General features: G+C 38.6%; 1 protein-coding gene across 1 annotated transcript in view; it reads right to left on the bottom strand.

The window, feature by feature from the left end:
• Window positions 1–1,562: 1,562 nt before the first annotated feature.
• PCSK5 (proprotein convertase subtilisin/kexin type 5) overlaps window positions 1,563–18,227 on the bottom strand; it is a 227,857-nt gene continuing 211,192 nt past the window's right edge. The window contains exons 28-37 of the mRNA XM_032096054.1: window positions 15,378–15,461; window positions 14,722–14,917; window positions 11,632–11,849; window positions 10,388–10,624; window positions 9,705–9,932; window positions 7,919–8,096; window positions 6,721–6,938; window positions 4,614–4,729; window positions 3,083–3,269; window positions 1,563–2,510 (exon numbers count right to left, since the gene is read on the bottom strand). Of these exons, the coding sequence (XP_031951945.1) occupies window positions 2,107–2,510; window positions 3,083–3,269; window positions 4,614–4,729; window positions 6,721–6,938; window positions 7,919–8,096; window positions 9,705–9,932; window positions 10,388–10,624; window positions 11,632–11,849; window positions 14,722–14,917; window positions 15,378–15,461 (2,066 nt within the window). The 3' untranslated portion in view covers window positions 1,563–2,106. The remainder of the gene's footprint in view (window positions 2,511–3,082; window positions 3,270–4,613; window positions 4,730–6,720; window positions 6,939–7,918; window positions 8,097–9,704; window positions 9,933–10,387; window positions 10,625–11,631; window positions 11,850–14,721; window positions 14,918–15,377; window positions 15,462–18,227) is intronic.

The raw sequence follows: 18,227 nt of genomic DNA, 5'->3' as shown, positions 1-18,227 counted from the left end.
ACCATGAAGTTTTCCATTAAGTTTCTTTAGAAGCATAACTAGAATTATTTCCTTGTGCTTTTATTTTCTTGGTCTCCTTGTAGACTCAGCAGGGATTTCTAGTTGTAAACTAGAAAGGGGTACAGGTCCCTAAATTTGTGTCTCCTTGAGCACTATCTTCAAACTTAACACATTCAAAACTATTGAATGTGATTTTCTTTTACGGGAGATGTTGATGCTGTTCTGGGCATCCATTGTAAGTGCTGGTATTTGACTGTCTGGATTGGGATAGATAGGCACCCTTCCCCAAAAAATCTAATTTAAAGCCCTCTTCAGGAGTCTGGCAAGTCCCCGACCAAAGATGCTTTTTCCCTGCTTTGTCAGATGGACCCCATTGCCCCCCAGGAAGCCTTTTGCCAGGCATGGCAAAAGGGCTGAGTAACCAAAGCACTATTGTTCTAATCATTTGTTGACGTGCCGGGTTCATCCGGCCATTTCATAATAATATAATTTCATAACCTGAGAGTGCATAAAGAAAATGCACATTTTTGCATCTATAACTCTGGTTTCAGACTGCTCAGGCATAGCTAGTAATAAGCATTTGAAATGTATGAAAGTATGTCAAAGCACATCCTCACAGTTGTATTGTGAGCCATTAGCAACAAGAATAAAGCATATTGTTAACTTAAACAAGTTTAGGAAACCAGGATAGCAGTATCACCTTTCAAACTGATTTTTCACTCTTCTTTCCCTCTTCCAATTTTTTAGATTTTAAAGTGAAAGATAATGTGTATCTTTCTGAAGTACCTTGCCGTCAAATGTTGCTTTACAACTTCTGATAAACATAGGTACTTTTTTCAGCTTTTGTGAAGTCACATTACTTCTAATTCGTCTCTCTTGCTTAAGGTGCAATGACTAGAAGGTTAAAATTAAAATTGGAAGCAATAAACCTCTCCGTAAAACATCTTTAATCTTACAGATGGAACTATCCTGAGGTCTTTGGGCATATGTAATACTGAAGATTCCACTGAGGCACTGAGCCATGAAAATCTGGTATTTTTACACAAATCCTTTGCAAACACTGAATCTATATATATAACCTTATTATTTTTAGAGCAGCTCCTTACTGGAAACCTAGAGAAACTCTGAGAGTGAATGAAATTTAATGAATAACAGCATTTTTAAGATGGTTAAAGGATTTATTCTTCACAACAAGCATCCATATTTTCTTTAGAATTATAAATTTTTATTTCTGTAATAATAATAAAAATTACAAGAAAAGTGCTAAATATCCCCTTTGCCATTGTCTGAACATCCTGAGCCATTTACAATATAAACAACTGGCTGCTTGTGGTGCAGGATGGGTGTGTGTGTGCCATGCTTATAGACAATACTGCCCTTCATTGTAAACCAAGAAATTCATCTGTAAAATGCAAGATTTTTTGACAAACACTGCAGTAAAGATTAATTGGAGGCTGATATATAAAATATTTTTGTTCTATTTCATACAAACTGTTAATAAAATACAGTTATAAGAAGCAGTCACAATCATAAGTCTTAAAATATCATGTCATAGATACACGATTTCCCAGGAAAGTACACTGTAAAGATTATAGAGTAGAATGTGTTTGCTTCAGGGAACACCAGCTGATTATGAAGAAAATCAAGTAAACTTTTCCAAGTTGCCTATTCTGTTATGAATTGCTGAGTAACTAATCACAAAGTAGTAAACTACTGGCACCCTCTCCCAGTGGCATTCATCAAGTAGGTACACCCATCTTGCTTATCACATTTCTAGTAGTGATTGGCAAGGTTCTCCATAAAGGTTTGAAGAAAAGTTTGTTTTAGTTACACAAATACATATTGTGAAAGGATTTATTCTCCACACAAATGCACAGGAACTTAATCTCTTAACCAGACTATATCTGGAGTGCTACTTAAAAGCCTAGAAAAAAATTATTTAGACAAAAGTTTCTAGAAATTATTCTGCTCTCACAATAACAAATAGCAAAAAATTTGGAGGTCAGGGTGCTCTCAAGTAACTAAACATATTAACTAAATAGCTATATTTTCATAGAGAAAAACAGTCGAGTAGGACTAACTTACAATTAGTAAATTATCAAAAAGTTATCTAAATGAATAACTTTCATCGTCATATTCTAGCTCATCTTCCTCATCATCATCCAAAAGTCCATATTTAAATTTGTGATAAATTATGCCGTCCTTGCCCATGTATACAATGTCATCTTCGTCATCATCATCTTCATAATCTCTATCTCTGTATTCAATCACTTGATCCTCGTGGTAACTGGGATTCTTGTGGTAGCTGCTCACAGAGGAAGGAAAGGTTTTGGAGTGATTTGTCAGCTTCTCATACCGTCCTTTACTGACAGGCTGGGTTTTGGTTCGTGCCTTTCTCCAGATGAATACAATTACTCCAATGACAAGCAGAAGCAAGATGCAAGTGATAACAAAGAAAGCAGTTTTGCTTTTTTGCCCAGGAGGTAGAGTTGTCTGTAATACACAGTCATCTACAACAGAAATTAAAAACAAAACAACAACAAAAAAGTGGATGAAATGAGCTTGTATTTGTGTGTGTGAGAGTATTAAAAAATCCAGTACAGTGTTTAGGACTATTTATATTTTTAACAGCGGTCAACAAAATACCTAACTTTTCTAGTACCACAATGGTGTCTTTGTTGTTCTTATGCTGCAAGGATGTCAATAAGGTTGGGATATCTATTTTTCATTATTTGATTTGAAATAATGAGAAAGAAGCAAAAAAGCTTCTTATTTAGCAGGCTCATGAATGCAGTGATTCAGATGTCTCTTCATTGAAGTAAGCTAATTCATAAACCAGTCAGTTTTTGAAATGCTGGGCCATTTAATGTAGTAGTTGTGAGTGCAAGAAGTTGCCATCTCCAGCACCAGACATAATGGTTATTATTTGAGTAAAATCTTTCCTGTTTTTGATGCAGCAGTAGAAACACACTGTTTACCAATAACACATTTTCTCTCTAGTCCACTTTTGAGGCAGCATAGTGTCAGCATAATCAACTGTACAACACTTCAGCACTGTTTGTGCTCTTCAGCATGGTCCTACCTTGTGTTTCACTGCAGTCACAGCACTCTGGGGTTTCTGGTAGGTCAGTGGCGCTGCAGCAGGGCAGGCAGCGGCTTTCCTCCAGGAAGATCTGCATGCTGGCTGGACAGACTGTGCAGTTGCGAGGACCAGGTCCCTTGCACTCAGTGCATGAGCTGTCACATTTCTCACACTTGGGTTTGTCCACCTTTAAACACAGAACACAAGCAATACACCTCTAACTTTGTGTGATTTGGACCTGACCTGGCAGTTCTATGCTGTCATCCACCATCTGGGTTGTCATCTCTGGGCACCATGAGTCTCAATGTGAAAATACAGTAGCAGATTCAAAATTTTCTGTTTTCTGATTTCTCAGTAATCTGCTTGTAGAAGGAGGATGTAAAGTGTTATAAGAGCTTAGAGATCTCACATAGCTGGGCAGGAAGATAAAATTTACTCATGCTTTTAAGCTTTTTGGGCCAGAAAAGTAACTGACATGGAAGAAGCAATATGAAATACTCTGGGAAAAAGCTGAGAGTATGAATTTTCTTTCTACCCAGGGAAGAAGCAGAAGTAAGGAATAAAGGTGGTTGGAAATTTTTTAACAAAACAGATTTCTGTTAAACTGTGTTCCTTCTTTTTCTACAGAAACAGCTTAGGTTGAAATACTCATCTTAAAGTCCAGACTTCTGGGAACTTTGTACTGGGTAGTACAAAGACTACCAGAGGCCACTGTGATCACACCTGCACTGCAGAATGCTCTGAAGTCAGGTGTTTCAGTGTTTCCAGTGTTCACAGTTCCTGGCCATGGCACATGTTCACTGTGAAGATCTGGCAACTCCAATAAACGTTCATTGAACTTGCTGTTAGGATTGCAAGGCTGTTTATCCTGGATGGAAGAACTTGTGCAAGACTGGAGAATCATAGCTGTTCATAATTTCTTAGAGTCAAAGCTTTTGCAGAGACCTGCAGACCTCTGTGGTCCCCAGGCTCAAATAAGGTTATTTTCCCAGATTCAGTGCTATGAAGTAGGACTGTCAAGGAGATATTCCAGGACAGAGACTCCAGGTTTTGTAGCTCAGGCTGGCATGCCTTGCTGCTATATTCTTGAAAAAATATCTTTAGAAGACAATTGGTGTGGAAATCTGGAAGGTAGGGTGTCCAGATTTATGGCACAGACCCAAACCTAATTGTGGTCCTGCTCTACTAAATATACAGCTCTGTTAACTTCAGCCTGGCCTTCTACTAGAGCTTTCTGCCTGCAAAGCTGTCTATCAAAAATACAGAAGGATTTCTTACAGAAAAGGCATCAGAAATCCAAGAGGAAATCTCAGTTATGCTGGAAAAAACCCTCACTGTATCATTAACAGAACCGATTTGTCCATGTAGTTTTGATAACTTTGTTACTATAGAGTAGCCCCAGAAAGAGAAACAAGGCTTCCCCTGCCAAAAGCACAAAAAAGTAAGCAAACTTAAAGATAAGCACCATCAAAAACTCAGAGAAGAGGAATGTGTTGTTTGTATTGTGTACAAAGAGCCTACAAATAGGTACCTTTTGTCCTGGTGTTTCCTGGACTTTGTATTCACCTACAAAACAGTCTGAGTTGCACATTCCACCTAATAAACTGTAGCTCCATACACAAGATGTGCAGCTGAGTGCTCCATTTCCTAGAAGGGCAAATAACACGACAATATTACAACAGGAAACGTTGTCAGCTAACTTCCTTTGAAAATTATACTGACCAGTGCAATGAACCAAAAGGATGTTTGTCAGTGCAACAATCATTAGTGAGGAGTTCAACATGAAGAGGTTGGCATTAGAAAAAACTTGTGTCTAGTCTTGGGGCTTTATGTACAAACAAAATTTATTTCTTTTGTGTTCTGATATTCATGAAAAGATGATTTCAGAATCAGTTGTAAAGGGAACCTCTGACATATTCAGGAAAATAAATTAGGTCAGAGCACTGAAGTAAAATTGTGGAAAACTTTGCCAAATGCTGTCCTTCACAAAATCCATGCTTATTTGCCCTGTTAACTAACTGTTTTCAAACAACAGTGAATTAAGAGATGTTAATGTTTGAATAGAAAAATTAATTATTTAGTTGGATAAGAAAAAAAACATTATCCACTAGGTGCAGGCAGAGCATCATATGCCCTTGTGTGTCAGAGACTCCTTCTAAAGACAGATGCTGCATGCAATATTTCTATGGAACACTGAGGTGATGGGTTTGTCTTAAGTGTCAAGATGCACCTGTCCATTTCCCTGCACCTAGACATTTTCTGCTGCTGTCTGACAGGTAGAAAATGAAAATGCAAGTAGCTAACATAAGCAGAAGTTAAACTGCTGAAGTTAGTAACCTTCTACAACACAGAGAACTTACTGTATTACTGTGCAATATATGGTTTTCCTTACTGCTCATGACAAAGAGACACCATGCTCTTTGCTGCTATATCAGTAATGCAGCTGCATTTCAGACTGCCTTGTAATTCATAATTCTGATGATAAAAATTCTGTCCCATAGTATTTATGCCAAATGTGAAAAACAGAGGATGTAGTGTGTAAATTAATGTCTATCTTTTTTTGTCTGAAATCCAAGCAGAAATATTTCTGCTACTTTTTATAACATTGTTATACAATTACATTGTAAAAGTTCTTGGATGTGGCTTCACTCTAAGTGTAGTTTCCACATATATTGTTATGTTGCAATTAGCCATCTGTGCTATCCAGTATATTCACTATCCAAAACAGTTTGTGTGTTATGATGTGATATGGTCTTCGAAGCTGCAGTGTGGAACCCATTAGCTATAATCTCATGTTGTTCAGGTAAAAAAGGGCACCAAGTGCCTCCAAGAGGATTAATGCTTTTTGTTTCAGAATTGGTTTAATTAGGAAAACTAAGAAAATTAAAACATGAGTCTCGCAGAGCAAAATTGATGGTGTCTAAAAGTTAACTTTGAAGAATACATAACTATATTAAAAGCAAGAAACATCACTGCGCTTTTGATTTCTGTTTGCCTTTCAACCTAAAAATGTGCTTTATGGGTCTTTACCCTTCCCACTGTAGACTGTAAAGACGTGTAGTTGGAATTAAGTTCCTTGGCTTTCATGGAATAGCACACAGTATGACAGCTCAAAGAGTGAGGTACTTTTCAGTTTTTGTTAATATTTGTGTGAAAAATGGCGTCCAGCTCTGAAAGCAAGTGAGCCCATTTTTTTGTGAAGCTGATGAGCATCTTTGTGAGAGGCCTGGCTGATGGAAAATTCATTACTGTTTTCCGGTTTTTTCCACTCACTGACTTGGCAACATGTGACTCAGTCCCAGCCCTCCCTGTTACATGGCTGTCTTTCTGTTTGTGCTCTGTGCTGGAAACAGTTCTGGAGAAAGCTTGACAGGAATTCATATACTTGCATTTACCTCAATTGTCAATGTGGTAGAAATAAATCTATTGACCAGTGAATGCCACAAGTCACCAAGAGCCAGGAAAAGCCCAGCAATCCCTGGGAGAAGTCTGCATCACCCACTGTGGCTAAAGTCATGGACAGACTGGTAGCACTGTATGTGGTTTGTATCTTTGTGATGTGTTCCCAAATCTTGGAGCTGACATTCCTGGTGTTTTGATGACCCCTTTTTTGCTCAAAGCAGATCATATGCTTTTACCTTCACAAGTTAAACAGGAAGGGTGGCATCTCTCACAGACATTGTTGTCCTTGTTTTCGTAGTAGTACTGAGGACAAGAGCTAACACATTCGTTTGTGGAGTGCAGCAGGTAGAAATATGTATTACAGGAAAGACAGTCGGTGGGTCGAGGCCCCATACACTCCTTACAACTTTTGTGGCATCTCTCACATGATCCAGTGGAATTTTGTGCGAAATAGCTGAAATAGATCAGACAGGCATAGCTTTGCATAAAGGCCAGCAGTGTCAGGAAAACCAACACTTGTTTAATCCTTAGCTTTTTACTGTGACTACATCAATTTATAAAAATTATACTAAAATGAACACAGATATTTGTAATCTCAGTGAAAATAGAATTAATTTTCTGTAATTCCCCTTGGTCATTGGAATTCAGCCATTGAGCATGACTCTGTACAGAGTTTACATCAAAAATTTCTAAAATCTGACTTGAATTGAGATATAAAGTATTGAAGTAGGGAGGATTCAAAAAAACTCAGCTTGGTTTTGACTGTGTTCTCCTATTTTGTGTGATTTTGCTGAGATATGGTCATTAGAGTTTTCCAGTTTAATGGGATGAACAACCAAAATGATCAGTTGAACTCTAGTTTTAAATTGAATGAACCTGAAAGAGAAATCATAGGTTCACTTTCTAAATTTGAATTTCACGAAAGAACGCTGAATTCACTTTGAACTTAAATGGATTAATTAAGGAAGTTTCTTGCTAGAATTATGAGTGCTCAGTTCAAAGTTGTTTTAATGGTTGTTTTTGTTATCATAAGCATTAACTCAATGAAAAAAAAATATAACCTTATCCAAACTTCATGTTAAGTGGAGGCCACAATGGTGCTTGGAGGTTCTTCTGTCTGTGCTCAGGCTGACTGACAAATAACTTAGTATACTTGTCTGGTTCATACTATTCTGTACAGAGGTAGCCAAGAGCATCCTCTGAGTGTAAAATGTCCATACCACAACTAAGTAGTTCCCATCTGGGCACCAGTTTTAGAGTTTTCTACAGTGAAGGGAGGTTTTCCACCACTTGTGTACTGCGAAAATACAAGAAATTTTCTCCTGAAAACAAAACTCAGTTCTATTTCACACTGATGTAGAATGCTGCAGCATGATCTAGTTTCTCAAAGCCCTCTCTGTGATGCAGCTCTTAGCAAAAGGTCTTGGATCTTACCCTTCTGGACACTGGGTTACACATCCTTTTCCTTGTCTGTACCCGCCTGGTTTGCAGGAAAGGCAGTGTGAGCTGTGTTTTCCAGTGCAAGTGTCACAGGTGCTGTGGCAGGCAGAACATCGCCCCTCCGTGCTGTCAGCATAATATCCATCTGGGCACGTTTCAACACAGGTTCTGTCTACACAGACAACAACGCAAAGTAACCCATCGTGTTCAGGATTTGCTACTATAAAACATCTCATACAGCTGTACTAGAGCAAACTATCAGGAGGAAATGCAGATAGATAGTGTATCAGAACAGGAAAACCGAATGCTGGGGTATAGTAATTATTTTTTTATTCTTATCAATTATTAGTCCTCATTTCTGTGTTTTATGCATATTAGCAAGCCCTTCAGCACAGGCAAGTTTTTATCTTTGTGAAATATAAAGGAGCATAATAATGAACAGCAGAAGTGATTTCCTTCAGAATAATCAAAAGTAGTAAAGCAACTTTCTATCTGCATTGCTATTTTCCCTAGATTTCACTCTAAGCATCAATCTCATTTCATTCTGTGTACATGATGGATCTGATGGTAAATTTGAGATTTAATGTCATTTGTTTACTGGTCTTTACCCTTGTCTGTGGCTTCTACTTTGTGTTATGGAATTAAATGTCTTTAATGCTGCAAAGCCAGGTAAGTCCATTTTTTTTTCAATGAAATTTCAGTTGTTGTAGTAGGAATCCTGAATGAGAAGTTAGTAGTTTTGTAATTAGCTGCAAGTGCATAAACCTAATAAAGTCGTAATTATTCATTTGTTGTTTGTACTTATTACATAGTTTGTCTTGATAGTTTTGCTGCTTGGGTTGCAATTCGTCAAAAGAAGGAACTTCCAGGTTTGGTGTTTTCTCATTTTCATCTCAGTTCCAGTATGTTTATCTATATGTGTCCATCAATGTTACCAGTTGTAATGGTGCAAAACAGCTGAGTGTGTTGGTAGAAAAGATAAGTCTGATGCAAGGCCTCAGAAATATAGGAATGTAAAATCTGCATTAGAATTAGACTCAAAAAGCTTAGGTTCACTTTTAATTTACACTGGTTTTTAGATTTTTCCTGCATGAAGGATTATTTAATATTTTTTTCTCCCAATGATTTTCTAAAATTTTTGTTTGCTTTTAGAAGAGTATGCAGAAAAGAATTGTTTTGGATTGGAGATTTTATAATTTTTTCCTATTTGTTTCTAAGATGGTATAGTCTCAAACCTACTCTTTGTCAGAATAGTCTCAAGCCTACTCCAAAGTCAGAAAAGTAATTTTGCACCTTAGCTACCCACTAGATGATGACCTAGTGATCCCTTTTAACAGATGTTTAAGTTTTCCTTTCCCCATCATATTGCTGCAGGGTTTAAAGAAGCCAACATGAAAATGTGTACCTTTTATAGATACATTAACAGCAGCAACAACAACAACAAATCTAATGATAGCCCTCTTTTAAAGTCTTTGTAGGAAATGATAGGAAGAGTACATACCAAGTAAATTAAAAAAATGAGTTTTGTTTAATCATGGTGTTTGTTGCTATTTAGAAGTCCTGCATTAGCCCCAGTGGGTGGCAAGCCCTGCCTCACAAGGAGTTTCCACATAGCCCCACTGAAAAAATAATCTCTGCACAATTTAACTACTTGTCATGTCCTCTTTACGGCATTTAGATTGGTTAATGGACCCCAAATGCTTTATGAATGTGATGAAAACTTGTACATTCCATGCTTTCAATGTAGAATGAAATCTAGAGGCAAGAGAGAGACACTTACTGAGAAGATAGTGGTTATTTACACAGCTAAGACACTGGTTTTCAGTGGGTCCTGAGCAGTGGAAGCATTTCTTGTGGCAAGGTTTGCAGGTCTGAATTTCCTCAATGTAGTACTCAGTGGGAGAGCAGTATCCAGATAACATACAGTGCCCATTATGGTTCAGTATCTGTCCATTTCTGCAAGTTAGGCAGGCAGTGGAAGAACAAGTCTGGCATGTCCTGTTGCATGCTGAAAAGGACAAACAGTAGGAATTTCACCATTTCTTGCTTTCTCTCAAAGTATTATTACAGCTTTTATTTTTGAAGGAGCAGCTGTAATCTCAGGATGAAAGCCTGAGGGAAATAATTTTCAATCTTATGCAAGTAGTTCCTTAGGTTTTCTTTTGCATCAATACTGCTTTTGCAAAAGTGACTAGACTCCAGCAATTCTGTAGCCATTCTCAGCATTTTACTAGAGTGGTTGCCTGTAATAATAAACATATGTATCCTTGCTACCCCCCTCTCTGCTTTCTTCAAATTTTACTGTCTACATTAAGCCCAATTCTTTTTCTGCATTAGCTATCCTCTTCAACTCCGAGACACTGGTATCAACATTAGCTGTCACACGCACACCCTTAGGGGGTGACCTTTAAACAGACCCACTTGTATCTCAATATTCTTCTGGGGAAAACCGCAGCTGCCAACCTTGGCAGTCTTTGGTGGCTTCTTCATAGTAACTCCCTTCAGGGCACTCTTCAAAACACATGCCATTGTAAAGGACAGACAAGCTGAAAGTGCATGCTGTGCAGTCATCAGAATTCGGCCCGTTGCAATTCTGGCAGTCGGCATGGCAGGGAAAGCAGTGCTTGTCTTCAGGGTAGAATTGTGAAGGGCATTCCTGCACACACTTCCCCTTGTGCAGGAAAAACTCGTCCATACACTCTACAGGGGACAGCAGAACACAGGTAAGCAAACAAGCAGCAAATTCTGACCTAAGTGTCAGAGCAGGTAAATCCTAGGAAACATAAAATTCTGGATTGCCTGTCATTACAGAAGTCATCAGAACACCTTGAAAAGGCAGGACTTCCTTTTTCAAGTCTTTCCCCTCCAAAACACCTATATTGGCCCAATCCTCAAATGGTGTCCTCTGTGTTACAGCAAGAAACTGTGAAAAAAAGTCACTTGCTCAGCTTTGGTGATATTAACCAAGCCATTTGACACTGATATATAGATGGCCTTTTTTGGATATTCTTCTGCATTATGAACTTCCTGCAAAATCAGGAATGTACATATATGAAGTTTTGTTTAGTTTATTATTAAAATATGAGTTTAGCTAGAATATATTGACCTAAATGTTTGTCTTCGCCTAGAGCTGTGAATAAGTTGCTATTTTATTATGAGTATTAGGTTTAATATGTTTGTTTATGGTTTGGCTGGTTAATTGGTTGGTTTTTTATTTTATCCATGTTTATGTTTCCAGAATGGCTCACTCAATATTAACCATACTGGAAATCTTGAGGGGGGGGTGGGGGAGGTATTCAGCCTCACCAGGATACCGAAGGCTTTCCTAATATGTTTTTTTACAGGGATTTCTTTCTCTAACAGGAGTAGTCATCTGCAAAAATTGTAAAGAGGTGTGAAGTTCAACTGAGCAAGGAAAGAAACATTCTGTATTTCACATTGGTGCACAGATCCAAGTTTTTAGGGTTGGATATACTAGATCAGAAATAAAATCAAACCAGCAGGAATCTCTGAAGAACCACAGGACCAGGCAAAGCTATGTGAAATCTTTACAGATTAGTCATTTAGTCTCATCATAATCTATTTTAGAGATTAACAATGATATGCACGTCACTTTTTACTTTTCCACATTACTGATTTTCTGTCAGTCTCTCTCCAGACAGATCCAGGTGGATTTTAGTCTACACAAGAGCAGTTCTTTGTAATACCTTTGCATATTTCATCGTGAATACATTCCTGGCACATTTTGGGGCAGTGTTTGCAGGTTCCCTCAGAGGCAAAATGCTTCTCTGAACAAGTAGCTTTACATTCCCAGTGCTCCAGAAGCAAAGGACTTTTACAGGACAGGCATTGGGTTGCACTTCCCATACATGTCTTACAGGTTCCGCTGCATTCCTTGCAAGTCTCAGAATCATTAAAATATCCCCTATGGAATGAAAAAAACACAAAGCAGACTGCTGGTCACTCCAGGCTATGAGAATTATGACTCTAAATGAGACTTTCCCAGCACACACACTTCACTAGATCAAACATGTTTCTCACACAATTTTTTGCCCATCTTCTGCTTAACATCCCCTGTGTCTGAGAGCAGAAAATGTGCATGGTTAGTGCTATTTGAAGGGCTTTCCTTTTTTCTTGTACCTCTGTCTATGTTGAACTTTTGTGTCTTTATTTTTCCTGTAAGGATATAAGATAGAAAGATATGTAAATTTTGGGAAAACATGCAATCTCTAGCCTTGTGCAGCTGACCTGCAACACTGATATCAAGGAAAGAAAGAGAAGTGTAACCTCAGTGGCTCTAGAGAGGAGAAAGAGAAGAGAAGACTCTGGAAATGTGGAGGCTAGGAAGAATGAGGGCAGGGATTGAAGAAAAACAGCAAAAAGCAGGATATTTGCATAGTACCTTGCTTTACTGAGATCAAGCTGGAGATGGCAAAGGAGGAGTACATTTTGCTGGTATGCGTGGTGTGAGAGCAAATGTAGACAGCCACATCTGGGAGTACTAGTCATAAATACAGAAAAAATCTGCACCTCGGCTTCAAGTGAAGATGCATAAAAGAGATGCTGAATTCAATCTGTCTACATTCTCAAAACCAAATTGTTGCAAGGTTAAAGGATGGGTAAATTGACATTTTGAGATGATTGCTAATCCACAGAGCCATTGATGAAAACTAAGTAAGTTGAGATAGAAAGTACTCCTAGAATATGTACTTTATATTAACAAAATTGTTATTCCTTATAGAGGAGTGCTTCTTCTTTCCTTCTTGGTTGTGACCTTTCCAAAGAAAGTCTGGGGAAATGCATTAGGAGCAAGGTTAGAGAAAAGGTAGGAGGAGCTGTGCCTGTCACGTACTCTCATCTTTTTTTATTCTCCAACTTTTATCAAGGTCCTGCAACTACTTCTCACAGTCCTATCATGTTTTCTTGTTCCAAAGTTGAGTACTTGGTTAGCCCAGTCTTCTAAAATTCCCCTGTCAGAAATTAATCATGCAGTAAGTCAAACCTTTTTATCCCTTACAACATGTCCCAAAACCCAAACCAACCCATTTAATAAAGAGTCTCATTTTTTGCTCCAGTGGAAAGTAGTTGAGTCTCAAAAACTTTACCTCAGAGTCTGAAACTGGAGTTTAAACCTTGTGAATTTTGCTCAATGATGGGAAGCCAATACTTATAGTCTAGAACTTGGAAAAAAAGAGGGATAATAACACCTGAAATGACTAGTGCTATATAAAAATTTTGATTTGTTATGCTGACTCTGGGTGGAATTACTGGGAAATGAGTACTGACAAGAGACATATTAATGTCGAAACACAATTAATGGTTGTATGCCTCAGTTTCTAATATTAAAATTTGTTTCTGGACTAGAGTAGGCTTTAGTGCAATTACCTTGCATTTACTGCGACATTTGGTGAAGAAAACCTGTCCCACTGGCCCTCATTGACTTACTTGACAAAATTACCAGGAAGGCAGTGGCAGAGAGATTGCAAGAAAAGCAGGAGCTGCACATTTTTCTGAAGAAAAAAGGTTAACTGAGCAAGGCCTTTTTTCTGCATAGCACTGGTTTTATGTATATGTAGATGTTGGTGTGACCCAGCCCACTGCAGGGCTGGGGCAGCGTGATGCCAATCAATCCCAGCCCATCCCCTAGATCGAGTTTCCCGAAGAGGCAGGCTCAGAGGGTGGGTCGAGGGGCGGCTCAGAAGCCTAAGCTGCACCCCCCGGGCAGTGCCCGGGTACAAGCCGCCTCCCCCGGTTCGGGAAAATTCTCGGTTACTCGGTTGTTCACTGGTTCTTTGTTATAACTCCCGCCTCTCGGTTTCCCCCAGTGGTTCTTGTTAATTTGTATCCTCTCCCTGGGTTGTAACTCATTGGTTGTTTTCCCCTTTCACCAGGGTTTTCAAATTCCCTATAAAACTGAGGACAAGCCTCAGGGGATCATCCCATCACTTCCCATCACATTCCATCCCTCCCGAGCTTGTTCGGGGTGCGAAACTTCTAACAATAAACCTGCTAGGAGCCAGACCAGAACAGCCTCTCTCTTCCTTTGTGTCCGAGCTAACGTGAGCTGATACCATCAGCTCCTGCCGTGTTCCGTCTGCAAAGAAGCCAGCTAGCTGGCTCAGCCAGCAGCACCTTTCCTGATGCCGAAGTCGCTTCAGCGACGCACAGAAGTAACGCAGTTGGACTCTCTCTGACCTGAGGCATGCCAGCGCTCATGCCTCGAGCACCTAGAACTGCGTTAGGTGTAGACAAGATGAATGCTGAAGAAAAAAACACAGAAAAGAGAGAACCTGATCTACTCATGGGCCTGATCTAATATCCATTGCAATCAAATGGGAATATTTTTAAATTCCACTTGTAAAAAATATATAAAATAAATATGAGCCAAAGAGAAAAACACACATTAAGCACTGTATTTACGTATCAGGGCTCTGATACATTCACTGTCTGAGTTCATACCAATGCTCTGTACTACTCGGAGGAAGGAGCAAGTCTGGAGAATGTCTAGAACTTCTATTATCATTTGCCATGAAGTATGATGTTCCTACTGAATTCATTGAGACCTGTTCCATCTTTCATAGGATTTAATGTCTTACCTTCACTTTTGATTTTTTTACTTTTTCTCCAACCAAAAGAAAATACTGTTTATTCAGGCAGTCTGAAAACTACATTCACCTTAGTTTCTGGTAGTTTGGGTTAGGTTAAGGTCTTCCTTGAAAGTTTAATAATGAATTCTGAACTTTAAAGAGAAAGAGCACAGAGAAAAAATTAAAGATGATATAAGAGGGGTTACTTACTCAGGGCACTCCTCTAAACATCTGCCTTTGTGGAGGAAGAATGGCTGGTTCTGTTCAGACTGACACTTCTGACAGTGCCAGTGGTCGGAGCACACCTCACAGTCATCGCCGCAGATCTCGCACTTTCCACTTGCAGTGTTGCCAAAATATTTTTGAGGGCACAGAGAAACACAGGTATCATGGATGAGAAATTTTCCTGGCAGAAGAGCACCCCAGGGGAGTAAAGGCATCAATTAGACATATATTTAAAAGATTTTTGCTTTGGATGGCTATAAAAAAGCTTTCAACTTCTCAAAATTCAACTCTGGTTCTTAAAAGAATGAATAAAACATTCTTTAAGATATTTCCCAAAATATTTTCCTCAGACTTCACTGAAATTTACAGTTAGAAGGAATCTTCAGGATTATCTAGTATGTCTTGCTGAAGAAATCCCTATTGAGTAATTCCTGCATCATGTCTACAGATTTTAGTTGAGAGAAAAGGAGCACTGTCAATATGACAATTTTCTTAAACCATATCACCAAGGGTTGGTTGCCTATTGTTTAAGCTGTTGAGGGACTTTGTAGTGACCACCGACAAAAACATTCTCTGGAAGCATGTAGGTTACAAAATATTATAGTCACTTGCAAACTTATCCAAGGAAGCTGAAATGTTACCTTGTGGACATGAAGTACACACATCAGCAGATTTCTCACAAGTCATACATGAAGAGTCACAGGACAGCAATTTTCTATTTCCACCTGGGGTGAAAGGGGAAAAAAGTTCAATTTTTTACCATCTGGTTTTGTTAATTTCTCCTTCCTTCAGGAGGGACACTTCCTGTGGCTTTTCCTAAGGTATTTTGAAAATGCACTTCTGTGAATTTTTGGAATTCATGAAGTTGAAGAACTTAATGATTGTATTTGACTCGTCTCTCCTAAATGGTAATTTAAGAGTTATGTTAAAGGAAAATATAAATGTTTTCCTCACATTCACTAAGGCATTGTTCTGGACTGCTCATCACAAATGAGAATAATAATTGTTTTAATTTTATAATTAACCAAATAATCTTAATTTCAGTGTAGTGCGCCAAACCCAAATACAGATGTATAATACTAATAGATTGCAAACAGAATGATCTAGAAAGTACGTACATTTAGGGACATGGTTTAGTGTGGTATTTCATGGACATTTTGAATGAAATTGTTCAGAACACCATTGCCCTATAACCTAAAATTTCTGAGTCAGAAGGAGACAGGAATCATATAATCACAGAATATGTAGATTTGGAAGGGACCCATCAGTATCATCAAAGTCCAACTCCTGGCCCTGTGCAGGATACACCATAAGCTGAGACCATTGTCCAAATGCTTCTTGAACTTTGTCAGACTCGGTGCTGTGTCCATTTCCCTGGAGAGCTTGTTCCAGTACTCAATCACCCTCTGGGTGAAAAATCTTTTCCTGGTATCCAACATAAACCTCTCCTGACTCAGCCTCCTGCCTTTTTCTTGAGCCCTCTCACTGGTCACGAGAGTGAGAGATCCATACCCGCTGCTCCACTTACCCATGTGAGAATGTTGAAGACCACAATGAAGTCTCCTTTACTCTAGGCTGAGCAAACCAAGTGACCTCAGTCTCTCCTTGCAAACCTTCCCTTCCAGGCCCTTCACCATTCTCATGGCCCTCCTTTGGACATTCCCTATTAGCTTTCTGTCTTTTCTGTATTGTGGTGCCCAAATCTGCACACAGTCCTCAAGCTGAGGCTGCATCAGACCTGGTCAATCCCCTCTTTTGACCAGTTGTCAATGCTGTTCTTAAAGCATCCCGGCACATGCTTGGCCCTCCTGGCTGCCAGGGCACACTGTTCACTCACATTCAACTTGCCATCGATCAGAGCACCCAGGTCCCTTTCCGCAGTGCTCCTCTTCAGCCTCTGTACAAGAAACCAGGATTGTACTCTCCCAAGGTGCAGAATCCAGCATTTGCCCAAGTTAAAATTCATACTGTTGGCAATTGCCCGTTCTCCCCTGCTGAATACCTTTTTCCTGTATTTCAGGTTACAACATGTCCTGCTAGGAGGACTCCACTGTATATAATTGCACCTGAGTGCAGAGGGCAGTTTGAGTCTTTTTCAAGGTATGTAGCACATAAGCATTTTGACTTCTCTTATGCAAATAATCCTCAAACAGATAATTGCTTACTTTTGTGAGATTCACTGTCAAAGCATTTCTTGGAGAGACTATGTCTTAGCTTCATGTTTTTCATTACTCTCCATTATTTAACAAAGCTTTAAGAAGTGTCCTTAATGTTGACTGTAAGAATATAAGAAATACTCCACAGAAGTTGGATGTTACAAGGTTTTCTATTATCGTAACTTTATTTATGCAAAGCTTCTCTCTTTTGCTGGTTTTGAGTGAAGATCAGGTGAAGTTAAGCAGGGAAGTTGTTAACTATTGCTGAAGAATATTTAAAGGAGTTCATTCTTTCTAAATGTTTGAAACCTTAGAATGAAAAATAAAGATATTTTTTGGTGAACTAGTTTTTATTTCTGTTTCCTTTTTGCAGTATGTCGTGGTTTTTGTAATTGTAACTAGTTGCCACCAGAGGGGAATGTATGCAAGCAATTAGGCTTCTGTTGACAACAGAAACAACATTTTGTTTCCAGTCAAATATAAGTACTTAAATTTCCCAATTTAAATATTGATAGAAGAAATTAGTAAAAATTATTTTTTTAAAAAAATTCTGGGCAGGTAAAATGAGTCTTTCTTGTGACTGTGGCTTTCATTTACTAAAAAACCAGAAATACAACACATATTTAGAATAATGTGAACGTTTTAAATGTAAGTATCCTTCACAGCAAAAAGCTTCCAAAATAGGAAAGTGCGGTGCAAGAGACCTTTTTGCAGAAAACTGTGCACAGTACTTCCAATAATATAACAAGATCCTTCCAAAGAATAGCCTTACAAAGCTGAGGAAATGGTCATGCAACATGTACTTCCTTGTACTTCCTTGTACTTCCTTGATGGCACATGGAAAGCTTAAAAATTACTGGGTTTAAGCTGTTGGGTTCAATTTTCCTTTCCCTTAAAGGACTTGAGTGTTCAACAAAATGAATGATCTTTGGAGACCTACTGAGTTGTTTTTATCCTTAAACTTATATTCTTCTTTTAAAAAAAATTCAATATCCATTTTTTTATTTTCAAAAGCAAAAGCCCTCTATTTAAACTTGGGTCAGAATCTGACTCAAGACCACCTTTATTCTTGTGTCTTTGTTAGAATGAGCAACATCTTTGACCCAGATAAGTCTGTCTTGTTATTTTATAGAATCTGAAAAACTGAATTTCGTTATTTCTTGCACTAGATTTTACTGCAGCTTTGAAGCTACCACAGGGCTCTTGCCCATTCAGGCTATTCAAGGGATTATGAAACTGGAAGGGTGGGGAAAGACTGAGAAATATTTTTTTCCTGTTCTCTTTTCTCATTTGGGGTTGTGCATCATGAGTGAGACAATGGAAGATTTTCTTGAA

Source organism: Corvus moneduloides, chromosome Z (genome assembly GCF_009650955.1).
Source record: "Corvus moneduloides isolate bCorMon1 chromosome Z, bCorMon1.pri, whole genome shotgun sequence".
Lineage (NCBI taxonomy): Eukaryota > Metazoa > Chordata > Aves > Passeriformes > Corvidae > Corvus > Corvus moneduloides.
The sequence above is the reverse complement of the archived record's forward strand: the minus strand, read 5'-3'. Positions and strand labels throughout refer to the sequence as shown.